At 50.8% G+C, this 22,308-nt stretch overlaps 1 protein-coding gene across 1 annotated transcript in view; it reads left to right on the top strand.

Moving 5' to 3' along the window:
- Positions 1–375: 375 nt before the first annotated feature.
- The window catches only part of COLGALT1 (collagen beta(1-O)galactosyltransferase 1), a 108,351-nt gene continuing 86,418 nt past the window's right edge, over positions 376–22,308 (top strand). The window contains exon 1 of the mRNA XM_086961307.1: positions 376–785. Within this exon, the coding sequence (XP_086817433.1) occupies positions 583–785 (203 nt within the window). The 5' untranslated portion in view covers positions 376–582. The remainder of the gene's footprint in view (positions 786–22,308) is intronic.

Here is a 22,308-nt window from a genome sequence, read left to right as displayed (position 1 = left end):
TGTGTCCTGCTATTTTTGTAACGTTCTATTTTGTAACATTTCTCTCATGTAAGGTAACAGGTTCTATTGTACAGCTCTCTGGCACCTTCGGGTAAAGTCCGCGCTTTATAAAAGATGCATTTAATAACGTGCTCAGTCCAATGTCAGCAGTAGTCCTTCCTTCCTTTCCAGGATTCCCGTCGGCGGTCACTAATGCCCCTTAAAGGCGCCCATTGCTGATGTGGTGTCCTTTCGGCTCTGCTAACCTCATCTTCCCTTTCATAGCTGTTTTTGTCGGCCGTCAGTAAAAGCGGTTAAAGGCGCAAGGCTGCAGACACTATGCTAGGCAGTGCCAGCAGCGCTCCTCGTGACCTCCCCTTTAAGGCGGGGGCTTGCAGCTGTCGGAGGGCAGGGCAGGCTGGGCGGTGAGTGTCACTAGCGGCACAGGCCGCGGGGAGTGAGGAATGTATGCCGCTCTCTGTCTGCAGTAATCTGCCAGAGTAACGTGTTCCGGTGCCGAGACTCCTGTGTGTGTTGCACGGCTGCATCGCGCCCTCGGTCCTCAGTCTGCCCTCCCGCGGGTCCCCGTGGGCTCCCACAGTCATGCCTCTACTGCCCGGCCTCCTGCTGCTCATGTTCGGTGTCGCCTCGGGGTACTTCCCCGAGGAGCGGTGGAGCCCCGAGTCCCCTCTGCGAGCCCCTCCGGTCATGATTGCTCTCCTCGCCCGTAACAGCGCCCACTCCTTGCCCTCGGCGCTAGGCTGCATCGAGAGGCTGCGGTACCCCAAGGACCGGCTGGCGATCTGGTAAGTGTAGTCATTTTAGGATGGAATGGGAGACCTCCGTTCTCTATGAGAAGACCCTAACACCTCAAGCAACTCCTCAACATTTATGTGCAACCCCTCGGAGGGTGCTATACCCAGAGGACTTGCTGGTTGCCTGGAAAGTTTAAACCCAAGACCTGGGGATGTGACACTTCTAGAGACTCCAGTCACCCTAGAATCGCATATCCTCAGCCCCAAAGAACCCAGTAATCAATTTTACCCCCTCATTCACCCCCTCCTCGACTGTGGGTAGTATATCCGAGCCCCATCAAAGGCTGCAGTATTACAAGGAAAGGCTGGCACTCGGATGAATGAAGCTGTTGAAAAGGGCAGGGAGCAAACGTACCAAATGGCCGATTTAACATCGAACCCCCGACCGCTGCACAGATCTTTCCATGAACAGCTGTTGCCCATGGATGAGCTAGCATTCTATGGAGCATAGCACAATAGGTGGCGACCGAGGAGACAAACCCCTGCCCCCCAGGTATACACATACTCCCAACATCTTCCATTCAATACTACAAGGGCCCCACCCAACGTGCGGACTTGCACGTTGTGTAGTTGTGGCATAGAGCCACCAAGGGAAGCCTACCTTTAAGTTTTTGGTTCTTTTGATATTTTTCTTACATATTTAACAATGTGTATAATGTGGATTTACTCTCAGTATTACATGTGCACAACGATATAACCTTTGAAACAAACTTCCTATGACTTAAAGAAGTATATTTTCCCTGTTGTTGTTGTAAACTAGGCCTCAAGTTGGGATTAGATATCATCTTGTTCAAAATAGGTGTCTTCCCCTGCACATTACACTGTTCATTATTTCTGTAGCACCATGTAAGCAGATTCATGTTAGTTTCTTTTCATTGACTTTGTTCTTGTTACTCATGATGAAAACTTTCCAGAATGGTTACAATAATGTTTATTTTCCAAGGACTTTCTGCAAGCTCACTGTACCCTATTCATTCACTTTGGAGCCTTGCAACGTTTGTGGAGGAGGAGCTGGCCTTTGGACCCCCTTATTGCCGTTACCTTCCTTGGGTGCGTTGACTGCTCGCCGGACTCGCTTCGCGGATCCCGCATCGCAGCCTGAGGAGGGTGTTGCCTGATCCCGGTGTGGAGCGCTAGGGGCAAAAACTGCAGCAGGGCTGCGAGCAGCGTAGCAGGGACTCCGGGGAACATCCTTTACAACGCGGATGTTACACCGCAGTTCCCTTACGACGCAACTTTTACAACGCAAGTTGTAACAACGAATTGCGCTGGGGGGCGCTCCAGGATAGTAAATAGTTTAATTTTCTATCCAACTCCTTCCCTACTATCCACGGGGACTGGAGTTGGAATAGTAAATTAAACTATTCACTATCCAGCCCCCAACAACGCAAGTCGTGGTAATGACTTGCGTTGTAAAACATGCGTCGTAAAGTACTGCGATGTAAAACATCGCGTTGTAACGACATACATCCCAGGGACTCCGTATCCCAGGAGTCCCTGCATTGACCATTAGCATACCTGGTCCGCTCTCCCTGCTGCCACGCCCCCGCCCTCTCTCAACCCCATATAACAGGATTAGTATACCGCTGCGCGGGAGCGTCCCGGGAGAAGCCGGGACAAGGGCGGGCCGTCTGTGGCAGTCAGGGGCTGTAGGAGGCTGGGCTGGGCCCACTCTCTGTGATCTGTGAACTAGCGTCATTCACTGGACAAGTCCTTGTAAGCTGGAGCGAACTGTTACACCCTGTAGCCTTGTTGATGGACATTATTATTAAGTTATCTCCTGTACTTAGAGTGGTCTAATTGCAGTTTACAGTGTTCCAACCTATCCCCTGTGCTGTAAGGACCGCTAGCATGTCTTCAACCCAAACTACTTCCCCTTTGAATCCCCTCCCGTCCTCGGTTGGGGTTGCAATCCTGGGCCCTCTAAACAAGTACTTCACCAGGGCCGCTCGCAACATTGATAGAGAGATTGCCCTAGCTGAGAGACGAGCTGAACGCAGGCAGTCTATCGAACTCCTTAAACACCCCCTAGAGAAACGGGCACCCCTTGGTTCTCTGGCATTGGTCCTTCCATCTCCACCGTTAACCGTACCAGACCCAGGGGAAAAGCTGCAGGACTCACCATTGTCGCCCAGTTTGGTCAGGGTGGCAGGTACATTGGGTTTTGACTCCCAGACCGGGACCGAGCCATTGTCCGCAGTCTCAACCAACCTGCCTCCCCATGCCTACAGCTTCAATTATCCAATCTACTGACGAGGAACTTCCTGCCTTACAAGGTGTATCAACCCATGCAGCATCTAAAAATCACCATACTAAAAGAAGGAATACCAGCCCCCGAAAAGGTTATCACCCCAAACACCCCAGAAAAGTTAGGAAACTTGGTTTAGTGACGGGAACTTCCTATAAACCTAAAGGGGCTGGTCTAGGTGGGGCTCAAGCTGTTAAGGTTGGGACGCCCACTGGCGATCGACCATGTAACCCAAATGACACTCTGGCGATGGCGCCTGCCGATATTACTCCCCCAGACTCACCTTTACTCCTACAGATAGAGATACTGATGAAAGCCCTACTGACCCCCATTGTTGAACGAGTCAAAAGGTTAGTGGACTGTCTGGACAGTTTCGAACAAGCTACCTTGGACAACTTCTTCTCAACAAAATCCTTAATTAAAACACTCTAGGACTGGGATCAGTAACATAGGGGGGCCCCATGCGGTTACAACTACCTCTATCACTCTACAAGATTCTTCCAATACAAGGGGGTTGTCTAGCGGGGTACCTGCCCTAGAGTCCCTTCCTTCTTCTGCTGTTACTGCCAAAGGGGGCCTTCGATCTTCAGGCCAATCCCAAAAGACTAACCCCCACCCCTTAGACCATTCCCGGGCAAACACATCCCAACCCAAGGAGCGCTTAGTTAGCGAGGCTATGGTCACCACTGTTAGATCTAAACCTGGGAACCCTGGACCTAATAACCGTAACCCCTTAGTCCAATCCACACTGACTTGTCCCGTCGTTCTCCCCTCTAGCCAGCCCGACCCAGTTCCTCCCGAAATGCCCGGTAGAATTCCTCCCATGAATCTGCCTCCAGACTGTCATCCCTTTGTTGCCATCCTTACCATCGTACCACCATTGTTGGTTGGGCAGCAAGAATCCTTCCAGATGCTAAAAAATAAAACCATGCACTGGTTAAGGACTAATAGACCACTGCCCAGGGAAGTCGATGGGCTGATTCTTGGTGTCAGAAGGGTAGGCTGGGTAGGCAGTAGTCACAAGCGCTTTGAGGGGGACTGCGTGGTTGTTAACTTTAAGGATCCCAGGGTAGCTCAGTTGATTTCTAACCAGAATTTAGGCACTAGTAGTGCTGGCATTGGAGTAGTCGATCTGACCTTCTACCCGAGAACAGTGGGCATTCATTTCGGTACTACCCCAGAAGTAAAGTTGTTATCACAATTTTCCAATTTCTGGTTTTGACCCCTTTGCTGTGTCTTACCACCAAACCCCAAGGCCGGGGACTTATGGAAGAACTGCAGGTTACTGAAATGATATTTGCCCAGGGTCAGTTCTCTTAATCCTAGGTACGAGCCCACGGTTGGATTCCTGCTCTCTGGTGACTATGCCTCAGGGTGACAGTCCTGGTAGTGGGTCTGAGGGAAGAAGCGGAGTAATTTGCCCACTTCCTGAGGGAGGGCAGGATACTAACCTCGTTCTCTACGCCGAGCCAACCACGGCTGATCCTGTCATAAAGATTCTTAGTTGGAATGTTGCTGGGATTGCGAGGAAGCTGGCTGATCCGGAATGGAACATCTTAGTGGAGGGTTTCTCCATCTGTATCTTCCAAGAAACTTGGAGTACGGAACCGTGCCCCAAGGTAGGATACTCATCATTCTTTCTGCCAGCAGTTCCTTCCCCTTCTGGGAAAGGCCGCCCCTCTGGAGGTCTTCTTATATGGGTCGTTATTTCGCTTGGTTTCCAGGTCACCCAGCGCGAGACCGACTCACTCGACCTTTTGAGTATATCGCTCACAGGACCCAAGAGAGGGCCAGCCCTTGACATTTTTAACATCTATGTTAGGGAATCAAAGGGAGGCTTATTGTCCCCCATTTTGTCTGAATTAGAATCCCGGTTAAGAGAGGGCCTAGATAGTTCACACGTTCTAGTCACAGGCGACTTTAATTGTACGTTCGAGCCTCTTGGGCTGAAGGATTCCCTAGGGACTGTTGAGGAAGACACCAGAAGAGGCATACCAGATTTAACCTTACCCCCTATCAGAAGGTGGTCCCAAGTAGCAGTCCAAATCTACTCGCTAACCCTGGAATTCGACCTTAGGGCAGTGAATGGCAGGACGTCTCTGGATCCCTCCGGAGCGCATACCTACAACAGGGTGGGTCATACGTCTAGAATAGACTATATCCTTCTTGATGCTAACTCCTGGGACCATTTGTTGGATATGGAGGTATTCCCTTCAGTAGAAAGCGACCATAATCTGCTTTCCCTTGCTCTATGTCCCTTCTGGACGGAGCACTTAGGAGTAGACGTGACCTCCCTAGCACTTGCGCATCAGGAGCTTTACCCTTCTAATTGTGGTAGGCGTCTAAAATGGGGCAACATCGTCATGGACCAAGAGAAAGTCCTATCCATCTCATCACTTTTGACCTCTGCCCAGTCCAGGTTAGCTGATTCCTCATTCCATCCAGAGGAAGTAACGTCACTCTTTTGTGCTACCACCGAGGCCTTGAGCGAACTCTTTTATCTTCCTAATACGGGTCCTCGTGCTGGAAAGCCTAAACCTAGGCAGAACCCCTATGCCCGGTACACAAAAAAATGTAGGGAGATAAAAAGTTCCTTAATTTTCGCTGTGAAGAGCAGGTCATTGGACGACATAAGACTGGCTAGGAAAAACTACTCACTGACTGTGATTGCAGCAAAGAAGGAATGGGAGGACTGCTTCTGGGAGGATCTGAGGAAAGCAAGTTTGAATAGGGATGCAAGAGGTTTTTGGACCCTTTTAAGATCCAGAGATAGGCCAGACAGCACACTGATGACGTGCAATATCCCCCCACAGAGCTGGGTTAACCACTTTTCATCCCTCTACACTGTAAGCGACTCACCTATCAACAATGCACCCCCACAGGAATTCTTACAACGGGATTAGAGATCGATCCTTTTTACTGAAAGAGAGGTGCTGGACGCAATCAAAACCCTGGTTCCGCTAAAAGCAGCGGGGCCTGATGGGTTACCAGGTGATATAATACGGGCAAGCCCCAAGGAGTGGGGGACTCTCATATCCTCTCTGTTAAATGCCATCAACGAGGGCGCGCCTGTACCTGAATCCTGGAAGGGGGCAGAGGTTGTCCCGATACACAAGAAGGGGTGTCGGGACAACCCTGCCAACTACCGGCCAATAAGTTTAATTGACTCCACCCAAAAACTGGCGGGGAAGGTGATATTGCGAAGGATGCTCGAATGGATGGACGACAACAACATTCTGTCGGACCTCCAAGCTGGGTTCCGATCTGGTACCGGGACCATCGAGCAGGCCTTCAGATTAACTCTTCTCCACTGGAAGGTGGTGGTGCTGGGAGGGAGTAGTCTATACCTGGCCTTCATAGACCTAAAAACCGCTTTCGATCTGGTTCCCAGAGAAAAACTATGGAAGGTCTTGGTGGACTTAGGGTTGCCCTCTTACATTCTCTCCCTGCTGTTAAAATTTCATGATGGCAATTTTGCACAGGTGCGTTGGGGCACGAAGGGCGAAAAAACAGAAAGAATTCCTGTAGGTAGGGGAGTCCGACAAGGATGTGTCCTGGCGCCCACTCTGTTTTCGCTCTATGTAAACGGAGTGGTTGAACATCTGCTTGGCACTCCTTCGGACGCTCCCTCCTTGGCAGGCAAACGGATCCCCACCCTGCTTTTTGCGGACGACACTCTCCTCATTTCAAAGTCCCCTATGGGTCTGCAAAGCCTTTTAAATAGCTTCCATGAGTTTTGCCTATCGAGAGGGTTAGTAATCAATACCGACAAAACTAAATTTCTGGTTATGAACCCCCTAGGAAACTTGGCAGACTCCCGACCCTGAACTCAAAGCCATTAGAGAGAGTTTCCGAGTTTGACTATTTGGGTATCCGCCTCAATGACTCCCTCTCCTGGAAAGCTCATATCTATAAAATGCTACTGGGTCACAAAAGGGTAGGAGGAGCACTTCTCAAGAAACAACGCTACTCATCTTGTAAACCCATTGCCCCAGTAGTGGATATATATATATATATATATATATATATATATATATATATATATATATATAAATATATAAAGCGATAGGGGTCAGTGCCGCTTTATATGGGGCAGAGTTGTAGGGTACCTGCAAATTGGATCCAATAGTCAAATCAGAGAATATGTTTCTGAAAGACCTGATGGTCCTACCACGAGGCACTCAAACTGTGCCAGTGCTATTGGATCTAGGCTTGTAGACCTATTGGGGATAAAGCTAAACTTCGCCCACTGCTTCTTTGGACAAGGTTGTGGCGGGTGCCCGAATTGGCCTCCTATGCGGGGGCTCTGTCTGAGGTCATGGATACGGCAGGGTGGTCTAGGATCAAATGGTTGAGGGATGTCAAAAGATTATTAACGGAGATAGGGTTACCTGATGCTTGGTCTACAAAATCTGCCCCACCTAAGGCCACTATTAAAAAATTGTATTGGAACTGGGTTTCTGCGAAATTACATCAAGACTCGCGCCATTCCAATACAACAGTAGCTTTCGTGAGAATTAAGGATGTAGTGGCATACGAACCCTATCTAGACATTATCACCATCCTGTTTGACCGCACTCTGTATTTTAAGTTTCGTGTGGGGACCTTACCAGTAGGGGAGCTAGTTGCCCGCTGGAAGGGGCTTCAGCAACTCTCACCCTTTTGTGCATCATGTCCAACTCGCGTAGAGTCATTTGCCCACATTTTTTTTGAATGTCCGGACTATCTTGTCCCGCAAATCCGTTGGCTCAAACCACTTTGTAGATTGCTGGGCATTCGCCAATGTATAGTAGCAATGCGTATTTTAATGACTGACACAACCCCCGCGATTGTATGTGCTGTGTCAAATTTTTTTAAATGGGCTTGGTTGATTCGCAATAGAAGGCTTTCTGTTTCAATTTAATCCTTGTTTTAACTTGTCTATTAACTATAGTATCTGCTTTTATGTAACTGTGTATAATAGATTGTATGATATTTTTTATAAATTGTATGTTTGTATTGCTTTTGTGGTATTTGTATACCGAAATAAAGCCAATCAATCCTATTCATTCATTATAGTTTGCTGTTGTTCATGTTACTAGTTTGTCTTGCTAACTCCAGATGGCATTAGCATAGAGTGGGTAGAATCAATATTCATGTAGTGGGATAGTGCTTAGCTGGTAAGGCAATATTTTGTTTTTATAAATCCTCGCTCTGATTTGAGGAGAGTATAACACTTTTGATCACACTATGATGATTTTACAGTTTTAATGATTTAAAATGTGAAAATAGTATATATGAACTCTCAAACCCTCAATTTGTGGGCATTGACCAGAAGACTTAACTAAACATTTTGATGCAGCCCATTGCTCTATTGATTTTTTTGCCTGCCACTTGAGACTTCAAATGTTATTTATTAATTGAGTTTTATATAGTGCAAACATGACCCTAATGCGTATATAAGTTCTGTGCATCAAGAAGGCAAACCGAAAGCATGTACATGTGGCCCTTTCGAAGACCAATATTTACAAAAAGGGGTGGTGAGGGACAGAGTCTCTGAATTAAGCAGAAAGCTCTCACCCAGTCAAAAGATCAGGGCTAGATCCAACACCGTTTTTTAGCTCACTGCACCATCCCAGTTTCAGAACCTGGCTGTATGCAAATTAGTCTGTTCCTGTCCCAGTGCATGATGGGAACAGGACAAACCAAACTACAGAAGCCAATTCTTACACTGGGAAGGAAACAAGCTCCCGGGGACCGGTTTCTGGCATTACAGCCGTCTTCGGCCCGGTTTGCTTGAATCCTGATGGTGCAATGAGCAAGGGTCTCACATCTGAGAATACCCTTCCACGCTTAGGGTGGACAAAAATATTTACAAAAAGGGGTGGTAAGGGACAGAGTCTCTGAATTAAGCAGAAAGCTCTCACCCAGTCAAAAGATCAGGGCTAGATCCAACACCGTTTTTTAGCTCACTGCACCATCCCAGTTTCAGAACCTGGCTGTATGCAAATTAGTCTGTTCCTGTCCCAGTGCATGATGGGAACAGGACAAACCAAACTACAGAAGCCAATTCTTACACTGGGAAGGAAACAAGCTCCCGGGGACCGGTTTCTGGCATTACAGCCGTCTTCGGCCCGGTTTGCTTGAATCCTGATGGTGCAATGAGCAAGGGTCTCACATCTGAGAATACCCTTCCACGCTTAGGGTGGACAAAAATATTTACAAAAAGGGGTGGTGAGGGACAGAGTCTCTGAATTAAGCAGAAAGCTCTCACCCAGTCAAAAGATCAGGGCTAGATCCAACACCGTTTTTTAGCTCACTGCACCATCCCAGTTTCAGAACCTGGCTGTATGCAAATTAGTCTGTTCCTGTCCCAGTGCATGATGGGAACAGGACAAACCAAACTACAGAAGCCAATTCTTACACTGGGAAGGAAACAAGCTCCCGGGGACCGGTTTCTGGCATTACAGCCGTCTTCGGCCCGGTTTGCTTGAATCCTGATGGTGCAATGAGCAAGGGTCTCACATCTGAGAATACCCTTCCACGCTTAGGGTGGACAAAAATATTTACAACAAGCATTAGAAATGCAATAGGTCTCGCAGCATTAGAGTTAGTGCTTTTAGAATTGTTTATGGGTTTTTATTGTAAATCTTTAGCATGAGGTTGAGGGTGAGGGGTTGAGGGTGAGTGAGGGTGAGGCTGAGGGGTTGAGGGTGAGTGAGGGGTTGAGGGTGAGGGGTTGAGGGTGAGGGGTTGAGGGTGGGTGAGGGGTTGAGGGTGGGTGAGGGGTTGAGGGTGGGTGAGGGGTTGAGGGTGGGTGAGGGTGAGGGGTTGAGGGTGAGTGAGGGTGAGGGTGGGTGAGGGTGAGTGAGGGTGAGTGAGGGTGAGTGAGGGTGAGTGTGAGTGAGGGTGAGTGGGGGTGAGTGTGGGTGAGTGATTGAGGGTGAGGGGTTGAGGGTGAGTGAGGGTGAGTGAGGGTGAGGGGGTGAGGGTGAGGGAGGGTGAGGGGTTGAGGGTGAGGGGTTGAGGGTGAGGGGTTGAGGGTGAGTGGGGGTGAGTGAGGGTGAGGGGTTGAGGGTGAGTGAGGGTGAAGGTGAGTGAGTGTGAGTGTGAGTGTGAGTGTGAGTGTGAGTGTGAGTGTGAGTGAGTGAGGGTGAGTGAGGGTGAGTGAGGGTGAGTGAGGGTGAGTGAGGGTGAGTGAGGGTGAGTGAGGGTGAGTGAGGGTGAGTGAGGGTGAGTGAGGGTGAGTGAGGGTGAGTGAGGGTGAGTGAGGGTGAGTGAGGGTGAGTGAGGGTGAGTGAGGGTGAGTGAGGGTGAGAGAGAGTGAGGGTGAGTGAGAGTGAGGGTGAGTGAGGGTGAGTGAGGGTGAGTGAGAGTGAGGGTGAGTGAGGGTGAGTGAGGGTGAGTGAGAGTGAGGGTGAGTGAGAGTGAGGGTGAGTGAGGGTGAGGGTGAGTGAGGGTGAGTGAGAGTGAGGGTGAGTGAGGGTGAGTGAGAGTGAGAGTGAGGGTGAGTGAGAGTGAGGGTGAGTGAGAGTGAGGGTGAGTGAGAGTGAGGGTGAGTGAGAGTGAGGGTGAGTGAGAGTGAGGGTGAGTGAGAGTGAGGGTGAGTGAGGGTGAGTGAGAGTGAGGGTGAGTGAGTGAGAGTGAGGGTGAGGGTGAGTGAGAGTGAGGGTGAGGGTGAGTGAGGGTGAGTGAGAGTGAGGGTGAGTGAGAGTGAGGGTGAGTGAGAGTGAGGGTGAGTGAGAGTGAGGGTGAGTGAGGGTGAGGGTGAGTGAGAGTGAGGGTGAGTGAGAGTGAGGGTGAGTGAGAGTGAGGGTGAGTGAGAGTGAGGGTGAGTGAGAGTGAGGGTGAGTGAGAGTGAGGGTGAGTGAGAGTGAGGGTGAGTGAGAGTGAGGGTGAGTGAGGGTGAGGGTGAGTGAGGGTGAGGGTGAGTGAGGGTGAGGGTGAGTGAGAGTGAGAGTGAGGGTGAGTGAGGGTGAGTGAGGGTGAGTGAGAGTGAGGGTGAGTGAGGGTGAGGGTGAGTGAGAGTGAGTGAGAGTGAGGGTGAGTGAGGGTGAGGGTGAGTGAGAGTGAGGGTGAGGGTGAGGGTGAGTGAGAGTGAGTGAGGGTGAGTGAGAGTGAGTGCATTTCTAATGCTTGTTTTAAACTTATTTTCCTGCACCTCCCGAAACAGGTTTTATTAAAATTGTATAGGTCTTTCTAATTAATTCTCAATGGGGTGGCTTTAAAATATCAATGGCATTTTATCACTCTCCTTCAATTTCCCTGTCTTAAACAGGGTTGGTGTTCAATTATTTAGGGATGAGATGTCCCTCAGTCGAATTATTGATCTCTATGTTTGTATCTGTGGCCAAACCTTTTTAAGCAAAGCCTGGATATTCAGCTTTATAGTTCTCAATGGCCCTTTCGAAATACGATTGCCCCAAGTCTTTATCTACAACTCAGATTTGATTGTGCCTACTGCGATGGAGCTGCAGTCTATGCAGAGACAACTATAAGAGTGGACTGGAAAAGGCAACTCCAACTAGCTTCGTTGCAATGGGCAAGTCTATGAGGCATCAGTTTGAGAACCCATACGAGAGACAGATGCCCCTTGGTCGTAAACATAACTGAACATAAACTGAATGAATCTGACACCCAGAATATGATACACATTACATATAAGTGCGAAACTAGTTATGAAACAGACTGCACGGTTCCCAGTTTCACCACAAACTGTAAAACTAATTCAGTGGAATCTGAAACTGCCCTACCAACTTTGATACTAAAAGGCAACAAAACGTAGAAGAATTGATTTATGCATGCACTGGATTATAGACCATTTAGAACCTGGCATCATCAACATGCAACAGAATGACTGGTTTGAAATAGAAGCAGCATTTGTAAATATAATCTGAATAGCTTTTGCAATGCAATTGACTGTAAAGTGTTGCGCTATAATATCTTGGGAGAAAAGGGTTCAGAGGGACAGGCAAAACTGGTGTCTGGGTAGGTTACTAAGTCAAGCAAGCCTGCAGATCTTTTGAAACCAATCTCTTTCAATATGGGGGTTATTGTCTCTTTTGGGGCTAGATTTCATAGGTATTTGGTACAGTTAGGTAGTATGTAACAACTATACACGATTGTTGTGAGGAGAATAGGGTCCAGAGTTGAAGCATACATACACGAATAAGAATTTACAGCAACTGGATAGGGCAACCATTTTTATTTTTAAATGGAGAAAGCAAAAGCATCTCTGCAAACATCTACATGGGGGGGGGGGGCAGCATTAAAAACATGTGAAATTATAACACCTCACAGAATGGTAGTGGTTCAGTGATAAGGAACGCCTGATCTATGTTCAAAGGGTGTCCATTCTGTGAATTGCAGGGTAATCAAAATGCGTAAAGGCGTTCACACCTCGAGGTAGGCTGATTATTAGCAATTCTAAACAGGAATGCAAGGTTCAAAGCATGTATCCAAAGCTTTTGCTCGAAAAATGCTTAAAGGTTTCGGAGCTCATGGGATGTACAACAAAAGGGCAATTGACCAGTGAGGTTCAGAACCGCCAGGGCAGACACCCAATCCATCCTCTGCTTTCACAGATTATTTTTATTTCACTGTATCCAAAATACTAACTACTAGAAGAAACATAAACAAATGCAACAGTCGGTAAGTAGTACAGCAGACACAAACACAACGGTCACATCAGGTGAACAATAAAGTTTATTCCACTTTGGAAACACAAAAGTATTCATACTATTTACAGCTAAATCGTTAGCTGATAAACGTAGAAGTGAGAGAAAGAGAGAGTGTGTGTGTGTGTATATGTGAGTGTGTGACTGTCTTGTCTGGGACGTACTGACTGGCGGAGAAGGCTACCACTGAAATGTCACTATGCAAATCTATTGCTGGATGTATCTGCACCCTGGGAGAAGTTACTTAGCTATAATTTCCCTCTTGAGTTTAGGGAAACGTGTATGCCCCCATGTCAGGCAAAATGTCAGGTGCTTAGATAACTTCTCGGTAACGCAGTCCAACGGTTGATTTAAAATATATAAGAGAAAGTAGAATCTACCAAACTGAGCGGACATAAAAAACATACAAAATCATAAAATGAATTTACATCGTGCATATATTTAAAGAACTGCACAAGGATAGAAAATAATGGACAACTACTATCTGAAAAGCACAAACTTGAGGTTGGAGCCAGCCAGCCAGCCACCCAATCATTTGTCCCACGATCCGAATGCCTGGTCCGCTGATGGAAGGCACTCTTAAGGTGTCCCCACTTCACTGCTCATCAAACACTAACACAACGACTGAAATCAAAGGCAACGAGGGAAGGCAAAATAACGACGCACACAGAATAGATAGATGGACATGCGACACTGTGTTAGAAATGCGACACGGCGGGAGGGGGCGGAGCGGGTAAACAATCACACTGTAAGATTATTTAGTCATGTTACCAGCTTTCTATCGTTTGTTTGCGGGAATGAGAGACTCTCCCAAATACCTTCCACAGAAGGCAAATGGATAGCAACGTCTTAAGACCAACTACAGAGGCGGAGAAAGGCAGTGTGAATCAGCAATATCCAGTGCCAAGATTTAAAAAAAACAAGACGGACGGACGGAGGGGAGGGGGGAGGAGAAATGCGACACGGCGGGAGGGGGCGGAGCGGGTAAACATAGACGAGGGGAGGAGAAGAGAAGCACCGTTGTGATGGAAACGAAAGCATAGAAAGTAAAGAAGAACAAGTCGATGGTTTTCATTACGTTGTTTTTAAGGAGGGAAGAGAGGGGAGGGGGGAGGAGAAATGCGAGACGGCGGGAAGGGGGCAGACATGGCGGGGAGGGGGCGGAGCGGGGGAGAGGGTGTGTGTGTGTTGTTAGGAGACGGACGTGCACGCGCACGCGCTTTTAAGGTCAATGCGCATGCGCATAAGCTCAATGCGCATGCGCATTGACCTTAAAAGTCACGGGCACTGCAAGGAATCTCCACGATTCCTTGCAGTGTGGATAAAGAGTGGATAACTCGCAATAGTCTCGCTTGCTCGATGCGCATGCGCATCGACAGGCGAGACCTAAAAAGGGGTGGTGAGGGACAGAGTCTCTGAATTAAGCAGAAAGCTCTCACCCAGTCAAAAGATCAGGGCTAGATCCAACACCGTTTTTTAGCTCACTGCACCATCCCAGTTTCAGAACCTGGCTGTATGCAAATTAGTCTGTTCCTGTCCCAGTGCATGATGGGAACAGGACAAACCAAACTACAGAAGCCAATTCTTACACTGGGAAGGAAACAAGCTCCCGGGGACCGGTTTCTGGCATTACAGCCGTCTTCGGCCCGGTTTGCTTGAATCCTGATGGTGCAATGAGCAAGGGTCTCACATCTGAGAATACCCTTCCACGCTTAGGGTGGACAAAAATATTTACAAAAAGGGGTGGTGAGGGACAGAGTCTCTGAATTAAGCAGAAAGCTCTCACCCAGTCAAAAGATCAGGGCTAGATCCAACACCGTTTTTTAGCTCACTGCACCATCCCAGTTTCAGAACCTGGCTGTATGCAAATTAGTCTGTTCCTGTCCCAGTGCATGATGGGAACAGGACAAACCAAACTACAGAAGCCAATTCTTACACTGGGAAGGAAACAAGCTCCCGGGGACCGGTTTCTGGCATTACAGCTGTCTTCGGCCCGGTTTGCTTGAATCCTGATGGTGCAATGAGCAAGGGTCTCACATCTGAGAATACCCTTCCACGCTTAGGGTGGACAAAAATATTTACAAAAAGGGGTGGTGAGGGACAGAGTCTCTGAATTAAGCAGAAAGCTCTCACCCAGTCAAAAGATCAGGGCTAGATCCAACACCGTTTTTTAGCTCACTGCACCATCCCAGTTTCAGAACCTGGCTGTATGCAAATTAGTCTGTTCCTGTCCCAGTGCATGATGGGAACAGGACAAACCAAACTACAGAAGCCAATTCTTACACTGGGAAGGAAACAAGCTCCCGGGGACCGGTTTCTGGCATTACAGCCGTCTTCGGCCCGGTTTGCTTGAATCCTGATGGTGCAATGAGCAAGGGTCTCACATCTGAGAATACCCTTCCACGCTTAGGGTGGACAAAAATATTTACAAAAAGGGGTGGTGAGGGACAGAGTCTCTGAATTAAGCAGAAAACTCTCACCCAGTCAAAAGATCAGGGCTAGATCCAACACCGTTTATTTTTTTTTTTTTTTTTTTAAAGACCTTTATTAGCAACAATACCAGCGTCATTACAAATACAATAGCAAGCATACAGTTCGTGGCTACCGGATCCAAACAAGTCCTCAGGCAAAGATGTTACACAGCCATGATTGCCGGCATCCCGGGGGCCCGGCGGCGATATTTAGCGGACTCAACTCAGCTGTAGTGATGGAAGCTTCCCCATCAAGGCAGCACTCATCGCAGCACGACTACTGATTATTCATTAACAACAACTCAAAGGGAAGGTCTCGCGTGTGCAAGGTCAATAGTAGAACTAGAATGCCCATAAATCTACCCTAACCCCAACCCCCAACTCTACCCACCCACCCCAGTGTGTTCCGTGGAATGCCCAGTCAGTCCGATTCAGAGTAAACTTGTCATGTAAACGTGTCGTGTAACAACCATGTCCCGTGCTACTCCCCAACCCATGTCTCCAATGGTCAAACCCTCTGGTGACCCCCCCACTAAGCCCTCCCACGTAGGTGATTACTTGTGTGTCTCAGCGCCCTCCCCGGCAACCTCCCCACTTTCCTACCCGTAGGGGAACCCCCCGTCCGCCCAGCCCCTTATTCCGAAACTTGGTCCTGGAGATCCACCACCTCAGATGTGTCAGAATCGCCTTCCTCCCCCTTCCGTAAGTACTCCTTATAGAGGTCCCAGAAGTTTTTTGGCCTACTTCTAGGTGGCAACAGTTCACTGTATAGCTCAGTTTGGGTACAGCAAAAGCGCAGATCCCTCTTCCACCTCGCCACAGTGGGCAGCGGTCCGCGCATCCAGCAGGACGCAACCACTCTCCTGGCGAGCAACAACGCCATATCAGCTAGTCGGCGAAGTGATGGTGGGAGTGGCTTAGAAAAGCCCAGCAAAGCCAGCATCGGTGTCTTGGGGAGCGTTTCTTCTAGCATTTGATCAAGTTCCGCAAACACCGCATTCCAGAATGCTTGCACACCGGGGCAAAGCCACGCCACGTGGAAGAAGTCGGCTACCTGGGCGCGACAGCGCTCACATTCCGCCGAGGGCCGTAGGCCATAGCGGTGCAGTCTCTCTGGGGTATAGTACACCCTCTGGAGGAACTTAAAGTGCACCAGCCTGTGCCTGCCATTGAGCGAGATCTTGCGGGTGCTGGAGCAGCAATATCTCCACATGGCATCATCTATGGGTGATTGCAGATCCCCCTGCCATGCCTCTCTGGCTTTAGACTGCGTTAGTTTCTGGTGTGTTACGCCTAACTTGTTGACCGACGAGAGCAGTTTAGCCGGGGACTTAGTTTTAATGATATAGGACAGCTCTGGGATCTCCTCAGGTTCTTCCATAGTCGGGCCCATCTCGTCTCGGTAAGCCGATCGCAGTCTGTGGAACTGAAACTGTTGAAGCAGTGTGGGGCTCGCAGTCCTCAGAGTTAGCTGTCCCCAAGTTTTAAGTGTGCCCTCCTCGAACAGATCCTCCATCCTCTCCAGGCCCAAAGAGCGAAGGGACTCTGCAACGCCCTTCTCTCTCAGAGGGCTCAACCACAGCGCCCATTCAATCGGCATCAGGGGTGAATACAATCGATCGCAATCACGGGCGCGCACCAGTGCATGCCATGCGTGGTTAGTCGCCTTAAGGGAGTCAAGGCGCCCGACCGATCGATCAAGTGGAAGACTAATCGTTGCTGGCAGAGGGAGTGGGTCTGCAAACAGCCGCTCCAGGAGCAAGTGCGGTGTACGCGCCTCTCCGTGCACCCAGGAGTGCAAGTGGGTAGCCTGTGCCACGCGATAGTATCGTTCCATGTCAGGGGCCCCCAGGCCCCCCATTTCACAGGGGAGAATGAGGGTCGCCCACCGTATCCTGGGCTGTTTGCCAGCCCATGCCAGCCGAATGAGAACCTGCGTGAGTTGTTTAAAGAAGGCCCTCGAGAGCACCACTGGTAGATTCGTGAATAAGAACAGAAACCGGGGTAGGACAATCATCTTCATTATAGCTATTCTGCCCAATAAGGACAGTGGGAGCCTGCACCAAGCGTCCACATCCTCCACCAGTTTGGCGAAGGCCACGCCGTAGTTATCACGGACAAGAATTTCCGGGTCGGTGTGTAAGTGGATGCCCAGGTATCTCACCGAGTCCGTCGTCCACTTTAGTGGGTACTCCATAGGGAAGGGCTGCGTCACAGGTGTGAGGGGAAATGCGATAGACTTGTCCCAGTTCACACGTAGTCCTGAGAGCGAGCCGAAGCGGACCACCTCTCTGAGGACTGATGTCAGGTTAGCCTCAGGGTCACGGACGTATAGTAAGGTGTCGTCCGCGTACGTAGATATGCCTATCTTATAGCAGGGGAAGCTGATCCCCTCCAAGCTGTGGTACTCCCTGATGGCACAAGCAAGCGGTTCCGCCACCAGCGCATAAAGAAGAGGCGATAGGGGGCAGCCTTGCCGCGTTCCTCGGCCGATATGGATTGGTGCCGACACCCTGTCTCCCAATTTCAGTCTAGCCGACGGTCGGTGATACAGCGCACCCACCCTTTGCAGAAATGGTTCCCCCAGACCCAGCTTCCGAAGCACCCGGACCATGAACGGCCATTCGACAGAGTCGAATGCCTTTTCCATATCCAGGAAAATCGCCAGTGCTCTATTCTCCTGCCGCACATGTTGCATGGTACCCAGGACTGTGCGTATATTGTACGTCAGATTTCTACACGGTACGAACCCAGACTGCTCAGGCGCAACCAGTTCCGGGACTAGGAGGGCTAGGCGATTGGCCAGTACTTTCGCGTATATTTTAGCGTCCACATTTAGCAGACTGAGGGGCCTGTAGGAACTGCACATGTTCAGTGGCTTCCCCGGCTTCGGGATTGTGACAAGCAGTGCCTCCCGCATAGTGAGGGGCATTTCCCCATCCTCACAAATCACATCGAAGAGAGTGATCAAATGAGGAAGTAAGATCCCAGCATAGGCTTTATAGAAGCCCACCGTGAGCCCGTCAGAACCCGGAGCACTGCCCGCCCTCATGCCCGCCAAGGCTTCCAGTACTTCGTCCTCATGAAAGGGGGCCATAAGGAACTCTCTGTCGGAATTCCGCAAAAATGGCATAGCTATATGCCCTAGGTAGTCGTCTATGGCATCCTCCACGCCCAGGGACCTGGACTGATAGAGGTCCGCATAATATCGACGGAAAGTGGTTAGGATTTGCTCCTCATCCGTGACCACGTCTCCCTCGGGGGTGGTCAGTTCTTCCACTACCAGCGGTTTGCGTGAATTCCGTACCATGCGGGCCAGAAGTGCACCTGGCCTGTCCCCTTCACCGTAGGCGCGAGCCGTATCATATTTCCCCATAAAGAGGACCTCCCTATCCGCCAGCTCCTGGTATTCTGTTAACAGAGGAGCGAATCTCGAGTCAGCATCGGGGCCAGGATCTCTGAGCAGTTTATCCTCCAAGTCCGCTAGTGTGGCCTCCATCACGGTCAACTCCCTCCTAATAGAGCGCAGTGTACTGGAGTGTTTGGACATAGCCATGCCTCTGGTGAAGACCTTAAACGACTCCCAGACCGTAGAGAAGTGATCTACTGAGCCCAGATTCGCAGCAAAGAACCCCTCAATATCCTCCGCCAGTTCACCCCTGAACGCTTCGTCTAGCAGGGCAAAGGGGGGGAACCTCCAGGTGAATGCCGGGATACCTCTCCTGGTAGTGGTGATATGTAACATCACTGGAGAGTGGTCAGAGAGGGTGCGTGGCAGCACCTCGCATTTGCCGATACTCCGCTGGACCGAAGACGACGCCAACCAGTAGTCAATGCGAGTGTGGACATTATGGAAGGCCGAGTAGTGGGTGAAGCCACCTAGCGTGGGGTGCTTCTCCCTCCAGACATCGACTAAGTCTAGTTTGAGCATTTCGGCTTTCATATAGGCGGCTGAGGCCACCGGCCTTCGGGCTGGTCCTGAGGAACGGTCTTTCTCGGGGTCAAAAATAAAGTTAAAGTCACCTCCCCATAACAACCCAGGTTGCGTGTGCTTCCTACATAGTGCAGACAGGGCTGCATAGAAGTCAGAGTTGTCATAGTTAGGGCCGTAAACATTAACAAGCATGAGATCAAGCCCCTTGCCTACACATCTGGCCAGGACATACCGCCCCTCAGTGTCTATCTCCACCGGAGCCAGTTTCAGTTGTGAGGACGGGTTAACCCAGGTCAGCACCCCTCTAGAGTGTGTCGTAAAGCCAGACGCCACTATGTGTCCCGCCAACCCTCGTGTCTGTAGCATCCTGCTATGAATGGGTAGGTGAGTTTCCTGCAACAGGGCTATGTCCACCTTATGACGATGTAGGTAACTAATGACCTTCCTCAGTTTGCGGTGATCATTTAGGCCCCGGACATTCCACGTCAGCAGTTTGAGAGTGTGCGGGGTATGCGTGCGATCAATCAGGGCGGCATTCGACATTGCAAAGTCAGCTGTTCAATCATTAGACCACGGGCAGCATGGGTAGTCTTTCCCACCATAATGGCAACCACCAAAGGCATCCGATAAGCAGCAACACACAGCGTTACACATTGCGTCCCCCCGAACCATGTACACTCCTTGACATGAGCAGTTCCACAACTCTGAACCCACAGAAACCCTCCCCTGACACCACCCACAGACATCCCACACAACAGACCCAACAGGCGAACCAGAGAACTGCCACCCACCCACCCACAGCCGACCATCCCCAACCCGGTCAGACAGGACTCATCCCCACCCGCCATCCCCCCCTACTCAACAATGAACTCTACTGAACCCCAAGTAGCCCCCGAAGGAGCTAAAGGCCAAAAGCGCAGGGGCAGAGGAGTCTAGCCAGCCAACGACTCAGCAGGGAGACCAGAGCTAGTAACCACACGCGTGCTCCCATCCCGCCCCCCGCCCGGTGGCTTCGAGCCCTGCCAGCTCCAGTTTTCGCAGATTGTTGAGTCCAGACCCTTATGTGAAGCGGACAACCCCGCAGCTGACCCCCAGCCAGCCAGGCAGCCCCCCACCCAGACCACAGCGCAGATAAACCATCCCAGTAAGAACCAGGTAGATCTCACCCCAAAGTCACATCTCCACGGGACCGCATTGACTGAGCGCCATTCCCAGCTCCACACGGCGCTTTCAGTTCAGCAGCAACGCGCTCGTGTCCGGCTACTCCTGTTCGTCCAAGTGGGATGTGGCATCCAAGTCCTCTCGCTGACTCCTCTGGCTATTGCGGTTGTCCTTCTCCCATTCCTTTAAGGATTTCTTAAGTTCAGCGGGGTCGGTGAAGAAGTGGGAGTGACCCTGCCTGTTGATGCGAAGCCTCGCAGGATACAGCATGGCGTAGTCGAGGCCTAGGTCTTTCAGCTGCTTCTTGTAGGGGGCAAATCGCTTTCTTTCTTCCTGTACTCTCGCCGTGAAGTCTGGGAATAGTGAGATGTTCATGCCCTCGAACTGTAGCTTCCCCTTCTCCCTGGCCAGACGCAGCGCCAAGTCCCTGTCCCGGTAATTTAATAGTTTCGCTATTATTGGTCGCGGGGGGAGGCCCGGTTGTGGTTTCGGCCCCAGAGTGCGGTGGGCCCTCTCAATAATGAACATAGGGGAGAAGACATCTTCCCCCAACAGAGTCTGAAGGAGCTTCTCCACAAACAGCTCCATTTTACCGGTGCTTGTGGACTCCGCCACTCCCGTAATGCGTAGATTGGAGCGCCTCGAGCGCGCCTCCAAATCCTCCGTCTTATCTTGTATTACCTGGAGCAGTCGGCCAAACTGCCTGCGGTCCTTATCCCACTCCGTTTGCGCCTCTTCCGCCTCTGTAAGACGTCTCTCCGCCATGTCCAGCCTCTCCGCATGCTTGTCCACCCTCTCGGACATGCGGTCCATCCGGTACGTCAGCGCATCGATTTTGGTGCTGATCTCTGCCATGCTGCCTTGTAGGCCTTTTTCCATGCTCCCCAGCATGTCCCGGATCTCCGAGCACAGAGAGTTCTCAGACGTTGCCGGGCGTGGAGGGGTGGTTTGTGCTGTCCCCTCGGCCCCCTTCGCCTTCCTCTGGTCGAAAGAGAGCTTGGGCTGCGATCTGTCCCCCTTCCCCATGGTATTTCTGGTGGACATACAGTCGTCCGGCCAGTGGTGTGAGGTCCACTACACGTGATCACTGGTCAAGCTCTGCGGTGGGCGAAGCGTCGGGGGACCCCCACGACCAGGGTGGTATTCAGCAGGACCGGTGCCCAAGATGGCGGTCGCACGTACCGGAATGCAGATTTCAGCCGCTGCGTGGGCCTCACCCCTGTACTGCGCCCCTTGCGAACTGCTCCTCCAGCGGGTGGCCGACCTGCTCCGGTTCTCGGGAGTGAGCCACTCACCGCCCCTCCAATGGCCCTTCACAACGTGGTGGTAGCGAGCTGTGCGTCCCGCCTTCAGGGGTGCCCGGCTCTTCAGTGTCTTTCCCACAGCCAATGTGTGCTCCGTGTGCCCCCTCACACCGTGGATACCGGGTAGGGGCCGAACCTCGTTGTTGCCTCCAGCGCCGGCCGTGTGTGCGCCGACCAACCAGTTGCCTTTGCAGGCGGCCGGGACCGCCTCGATCACTCACGCCGCACGTACTGCAACGTAACCCGGGCAGCCCTGCAATGTAGGTCGGGGATCGCGGCCTGGGCTGTTGCTGCTCTGTCCTCTTCGGCGCCAAGTCTCGCCGCACCCGTTTTCTGCCGGACAAAGGGGTCGCCGTCCTACCGGAGCTTTGTGCTGCAGTCCGCCGCTGTTTTGAACGCCAGCAGGGTAGTTTAGGATGAATTTGCAGGAGTTTGGCGGGTTATCGGCGAGGAGCTCCGCGCTCGCGCGTCTTACATGGACGCCAGCTAGCTCCGCCCCTTCTCCAACACCGTTTTTTAGCTCACTGCACCATCCCAGTTTCAGACATGAGTCCCTTTCTCACTGCTCCATCAGGATTCAAGCAAGCCGGGCCGAAGAGGCTGAAATGCCAGAAACCGGTCCCCGGTAGCTTGTCTCCTTTCTGGTAAAGAATTGGCTTGGTAGTTTAGTCTGCCCTGTTCCCATGATGCACTGGGCCAGGGACAGACTGATTTGCATATAGCCAGGTTCTGAGCTGGGA

This window comes from Lissotriton vulgaris, chromosome 1_1, assembly GCF_964263255.1.
Source record: "Lissotriton vulgaris chromosome 1_1, aLisVul1.2, whole genome shotgun sequence".
NCBI lineage: Eukaryota > Metazoa > Chordata > Amphibia > Caudata > Salamandridae > Lissotriton > Lissotriton vulgaris.
The sequence above is the reverse complement of the archived record's forward strand: the minus strand, read 5'-3'. Positions and strand labels throughout refer to the sequence as shown.